The sequence below is a fragment of the Monopterus albus genome, unplaced genomic scaffold (genome assembly GCF_001952655.1).
Source record: "Monopterus albus unplaced genomic scaffold, M_albus_1.0 scaffold35.1, whole genome shotgun sequence".
Taxonomy (NCBI): domain Eukaryota; kingdom Metazoa; phylum Chordata; class Actinopteri; order Synbranchiformes; family Synbranchidae; genus Monopterus; species Monopterus albus.
Window position 1 is genome coordinate 1,942,112 of NW_018127915.1, and position 6,287 is coordinate 1,948,398.

Below are 6,287 nucleotides of genomic sequence, written 5' to 3' on the forward strand. Positions count from 1 at the left end.
GTGGCACGTGTAGTTCACTCCAAGGCCTCTTGTACTGTACACTGGCTAGAGAGTGGCAAGAACCGGCCTAACGCTAAGGAATTGCCAGCTGCCCAGATCCTTGGCATCCACACGGCTCCACCACCTCGGACTGGCACTAAATCTGGACGGGGGAGCACTGCAGCAGCTGCTGGTGCAGCTTCAGTGACTGTATTGGGTGATACTCGTCGGACTGAGCCCCATAACCCTGAGCCTTCACCAGACAGTTCTGCAAAGGTGGAGGAGAAGAGACCTTTGTCTGTTTCTGTCCCTGCTTCCTCTCAGCAGACTGTTGCACCTAGAGAAGAGGGAACTGGATTGGGACCCTCTGAGGGGGCAAAGACCTGTACTGACATGGAGGCCAGTGGTGGATCAGCAGTGACTAAAAGCACAGAGAAATTGTGTAGTGGTGTAGAGAGCTCATCAGAGCAGTGCAAAGAGGAGCTGAATACCAGCACCTCTTCACCCGAGATCAACCAGACCCCTCCAGCCAAACCTCTGGTGATTGCCTCAGACGAGGGAGTGGCACAGGGCTCTACACCAGCAGCCAAAGAACGGAGTGTTGAGCAGATCAGAGAGGAGGGCTGGAGTGTCCGTGATGCAGAGAACGTCACCCTGGCTGAGCTGTACCTGATGTTTGGGAAGCCAGGCAAGCTGCAGCTGGAGTATGAATGGCAGCCTGTTGCTGTTTCACCAAACAACCAAGAAAATGGACAAGGCTTGGCTCAATCCAAGCCCAGCAGGACACACCGGGTTTTGCGTTGCCTACTCAAGCTGGTTGCCACTGAGGTCAATCCTAAACCTTTGGTAGGGATTAAATGTGACTTCTTACAATACTGTTGCTGGTTGCCAGATAGTCTTTTTAATATGTTTTTGCAGAAAATGTGCTCAAATGTCATGATTTATTTTTCTTTGGCACAAACATTTGGGGCATATAGTAAATGTCTAGGAATGTATGCACTTTCAGATTGGGGTATATAGTAAATGTCTAGGAATGTATGCAGATCAGTGGCATGAGGGAAGAATGCAAATTTAAATAGATACTGTTTGAAAGTGGTCCATGTACCCTACTGCATATTGCATTGTTGGCGGCACTATTCCACAACAAATTCTCCATGGAGAGATTATTAGTGCTGGGGTTTGGCTGTGAACTGTGCTAAACTGTAATGGAATCATTATTTAGAGCTGTACATGTAGAGCAGGTGGTGTCATTAATGTGTCTTCTGCTCCAGGCTCCAGAGCTGTGCTCCACAGCCACATCACCACTCAGAACTCACCAGGAGGAGCAAAACCAGGCCCTCACATCTCCAGGAAAATTTCCTGTAGCAGGTGTTCGCAGCCCCAGTTGCGGCCGGCAGCAGGCCTCTATCCGAGGGGCCAGGTTACACTTGGCAAACACTGGAGTGTCAGGTATTCTCTCACATACTCACACCACTACGGCAAGCACAAAATGTGCATTCACCCTCAGTGTAGTTGATTTCCTATTTGTGGTAGTGTGACAGAATCTTGTTTGGATGAGTTGACCTGAGATTTACAAGTTGTGGAAGACATTTAGGATATGTATAAGATGACTCATATCTTATATACAGCATCAGCTTTTTTTTTTCTTGACTGTCAAATAATTGCCCTCTTCACACAACATGTCTGACTTGTTCTTCTTCTCTTCAGGTGGACGCAACCTTCCTCGCTCTCTGCTGGGATCAACAGTGGGCAGTGACTCAGAGGGCGGTGTTTTTGCAGTACCCACCACACTACCCCCCAACAGTTCGCGACACAACCGAATGTTCTCCCCCAACAAGGAAGCCGAGCTAGCCTTCAGACAACAGCTTGACTCTATCAGTGTAAGAAAATAAGAATGAGTTATTTTTTTATGAGTATGACTAGACCTGTATATTGCCCAGATGAATATTCACAAACGTTGATGTGCACGTTTGTTTTTTGTTTTTGTAGATGCAGTCAGATCTTTTCCTTTCCAGACAGCGAAAACCTCGGAATAGGCAACTGCGGAAACCGCTTGTAGTTCAGGTAAGAACAGATGACTGTTGATCTGTATCTCTTACATGTTGCCGTGTCAGGATAGGCTAAGAGTTCCTTCTGTCTTGTCTACAGCGAACACTGCTACCCCGAACCGCAGGAGACACTCCTCAGCATGTCTGCTCCTTCTCCATCCTCTCCAACTCCTCTGCCACAGGTATACTTTTGGACATGAATAGCCTAGAGTACAAAATCCTGTCAATGGAGGATGTAAAAATGTAGTTGCTTAAGGAAGTCATTTTACTTCAGTGGTGTGCAAAACCTTTGTTGGCTTCTGTAGCAGAAAACATAGCACCTTGATTAGGCTTATTTATGTTTTAGTGTTGGTAATACATTCAACTAATGTGCTCTTTGTACATAAGTAAATATAATTTCTCTTTTCACCATAAACTCTGCTAATCTTTTACTCTCTCACTTCCTGTTTCTTCCCTCAGGAACTGGATCCTTCCGGCCAATCCATACTCGTCTCGCTCCTTCCGCCCGCCCCCTCATTTCCAAAGCTTCTCCTGCAGCGCCCAACTCTACAGCGACTAACCAACTCTCCAGTATGTATCACTTCTATTAATCTATTTTCACGTTGTTTCAGTTTTATCGAGACTCAGTTAAATTCTATATAGAATATAATTTGTGCCAAATACTTAAGTTTTCTATTTGAGAATCACATTTAAACAACAAAATAAAACCACTTGTATATAATTAGAAGTAGCCCTCCCCATGACAGATCAGTTGATTCAGTTGGTGCTTTGTCTTCTCCTGGTTATGGGCATCTTACAAGCTAGCAACAATAATAATTCTTATAAACTCAAAATAAGAGGATGGTAAATGGTTTTATACTTGTATAGTGCTTTTCTGTGCCTTGCAGCACACTCAAAGTGGTTTCATACTACTTGGCCCATTCGCACTCACACATTCATACACCGGTGTCATCACCGGGAGCAACTGGACGGGGGGGGGCCTTCTGTGTCTTGCTCAAGGACATTTCGACATGTTGGGGGAATCGAACCGCTAATCCTCCGGTTAGGAGACCACCTGCCCTACCTCCTGAGCCACAGACGCCCTGAAACAAAAGAGCTTTTTTTTTTTTGCTCCTGCTTTTCAGTTTTTATATTCAAATCGTTGCTGAGTTTAATTGCTGAAGTTTAAAAATTGCAGGTAAAGCCTATCAGGTATGTACAGCTGTGACAAATTTTGTTTATACTCGCAGGTGCCATTGACCTGGCAGCTAAGTCAGCAGGCATCATCCCTGGAAGTCCCTGTCGAGAGTTGGGTTCTCCGGCTGTCGATAGCAGCACTGTGCTTGCCGCCACACCCGTTGTTGATGCTGAACCAGACTCTCAACTCCTTCAGCAAAATGTCCCAGAGGTCAGGAACAAAAGCACACAGACACACACAGCTTTGCTACATCAGGTGTCAAAGCATAACGGCTTCTTCTTTGGTGTAATTGTCTTCTCCCTGCCACTGCCCTTACACATAAAGCAAAGTAAAGTGATTAGAATTCATATTACAGTTAACAAAGCTGGGTCATTCTTCACTCTAGTGAATTTCTTTCATTTGTACAGTGTAGTCATTCAAACTAAAATCCCAAGTAATACAAGTCACTACTCATGAAAACGTCGAGCCCCCTTTATTTGCTAAGGTTTAAGTTCCTTCTCTATCTTGCAGGTTACCAAAAATCAATTCAGAAATACATGCATGTTGCCTTGAAGGTGCAGCTAGTGAAGCAATGAAAGCTTTGCATCACGTTCAGCTTGTTCTTTCCACAGAATGGTCTGCCTCCACCATCTCCTGGGGTAACTGGTGGTGGAGACTCGCTCCTCTCTCCACCCAGCGTAGCCTCGCTACTGGACATCTCACTCCCTGGCCCCCCTGAAGAGGCTTTAGCCCCCGGAGAAACTCAAACACACATCAGTGACTCCATCATCGAGCTTGCCATCAACTCTGCCCATTATGGTGCCTGCATTTGTTTCTACTGACAGGCCTTAAAAGGCGTATATATAATAATTTCTTCAAAAATAACAAGACAGTAGATTGATATTAAATTAAAATGTTTAACACGTAAGTAAAGTTTGTGATCCATACCTTCTGGGTTTCATGAGAGGTTGCCTTATGTAGCAAAGTTTAAATTATGTGAGGGATTCTGTAGAAGAAATATTTTGACATGCAACCAACTATAGTTTTGAGCCATCAGGCTTATTGAACATTGCGTGTGCAATCTAATGGCTGTTTTCCTGTTTCGCTGCAGGTGAGGATGCTGCTCTCTCTCCAGCCAAGCTGAGCAACAATGACACCTCCAAACTGCTGGCCTCATCTCCATCAGTCAGCCCATCCCGAGGCTGGATCCCATCACCCAGCCACGACCCCCAGTGGTACCCCAGCGACTCATCTGATTCCACACTGGGTTGCCTCCTCTGTAAGTCTTTTACAGAGACTATTACAGATCACTTCCCCCCCAAATTCATTATTCAGTGCAGCTTTGCTACAGTGCTTTTCTTTTGTCCAAAGATTTGATAGTAGAAAATAAATTTACAGGTCTTTGTGCCATTGAAAATTCTAAAATCAGCTTATTGATATGATTGGTTTTAGTTTTTCTAAAGCTTTCATGTTATTTGTGGACTATCAAACTTGTCGCTCGACTGTGAAACAGTACATACAAGTAATTTATTGTATTTTAAGTAAAGAACTGTCCCGTCACACACACCGTTATTATTAGGCACAGGAATACAGCTGCAGACTTCCTTCTACAGTGATGTCCCATGAAGACAGATTTGTTTCCACTCTTCATGTGTGCACAGCCTTCTGTTCAGGGTTTCTGTTTCCTTTTCTTTCTTTCCAGCCAGCATGGTCTCCCCTGATAAGAGCAGGCGAACCACCCTAACCCCCTCTGGCCCCTCCAGTGGCACAGCTTTGCTTGGTCCCAGCCTCCTGGACTGCAACTCCCATGATTCTTTCCAGTCTCGTGGCCTTTCTGATGTGGCAGAGGTAAGCTGACATTACAGGATATGCAAGTGGAGAGAGTTTTTACTTTTTTTTTTAACTAAATCCAACTGATAAAATACCTTTTATGCTTTTAGAGTGTTTTCTCACCTACATACATTTTTACCTTTGACCTTGTTAGTGGTAAGTGAAGTACAGTGCCTGGATATTCTCTCCTTCACAAAGCTGTTTCACTTTACTCTCAGCTATATTTTTCATTTCTTATGCAACTATATGTGACAATTTGATGTGAAAAACACTATTAATATCCTGGAGAGACTGTCTGGAAACATGCTCCTGATTTTTAAATAATAAAACGTCTCTCGACTTTCACAGCTACATTTTCACTCCACCCTCCAGTGTGACTCGATCACATATCTGCCTATAGAAATTCACCTCCTTATTGTAAAATTTGACTTGACAAGCAAATAAAAAAATGGTAAACCCTTAATTCCATTCACTGTAAAATGCAGACAAAAAGCTTTTTATCTTTGAACGCTCTGTGGTTGTACCTGCAGATGGACTCTCAGCTTGCTTGTATGATGAGTGAGAGCAGCGTAGACTACATTGCTCGCTTCAATGATCTGGCTCAAGAGCTGGCTGTGACTGAGCCCTCCATCCCGCCACCCTGAGGAAGAGAGGACCATTATCTGAAGAACATAAGATGCCGAGTGACCAGAGGAGAGGTCTAGACTGTCGCCCTGCTGTTCGTTCTACATTGGAGAAAAGACAGCTGTGGTGAAAGACCAACCCCCAAAAGCCATCCCTGCCCTGTTTGTAAAAGTGCAATAATAACAGTGAACCTTGACCGTTGTTCAAAATGACTTCAAAATGTGTTGGTTTCACTGAACTGTTATTTTAGGTGGAAATTCCCTTTAAAAAAAACTTTTTAAAAAACAGATGTATCTACAAAACACAACCTCATGTACAGGAGAATACTATGCCATATCCGAACAAAATATTTTCACTGGTCTTTTATGTCTTTTCCTGCTCTTTGTGCATTTGTCTGTCTTGTCTTCTAGTCTCTCAGATTGATCCCCAGAATGTGTAGATCAGATCCCAGCAGGTATCCAATAGCTTCTGGAGGGGGATGTTGAAGGTAACGTCACTGAGAAAGACGCTGAATGTGTTGACATACTTCACACAGTCTCTTCGGTTGTTACAGTCACTGTCCTTGGTTGCAAAAGTGAAGCACAGCAGGGCAGCTAAAAGGTTCTTCAGTTCTTACAGCCAAATGCAAAATGGCAGCTTTTTTTTAGCTG

The 6,287-nt window shown here is 44.1% G+C and overlaps 1 protein-coding gene across 1 annotated transcript in view; it reads left to right on the forward strand.

The window, feature by feature from the left end:
• The window catches only part of cramp1 (cramped chromatin regulator homolog 1), a 12,333-nt gene extending 6,420 nt beyond the window's left edge, over positions 1–5,913 (forward strand). Inside the window, exons 11-21 of the mRNA XM_020597823.1 lie at positions 1–825; positions 1,251–1,428; positions 1,687–1,859; positions 1,969–2,043; positions 2,128–2,209; positions 2,487–2,597; positions 3,257–3,414; positions 3,816–4,002; positions 4,295–4,462; positions 4,886–5,031; positions 5,544–5,913. Of these exons, the coding sequence (XP_020453479.1) occupies positions 1–825; positions 1,251–1,428; positions 1,687–1,859; positions 1,969–2,043; positions 2,128–2,209; positions 2,487–2,597; positions 3,257–3,414; positions 3,816–4,002; positions 4,295–4,462; positions 4,886–5,031; positions 5,544–5,657 (2,217 nt within the window). The 3' untranslated portion in view covers positions 5,658–5,913. The remainder of the gene's footprint in view (positions 826–1,250; positions 1,429–1,686; positions 1,860–1,968; positions 2,044–2,127; positions 2,210–2,486; positions 2,598–3,256; positions 3,415–3,815; positions 4,003–4,294; positions 4,463–4,885; positions 5,032–5,543) is intronic.
• Positions 5,914–6,287: the final 374 nt, after the last annotated feature.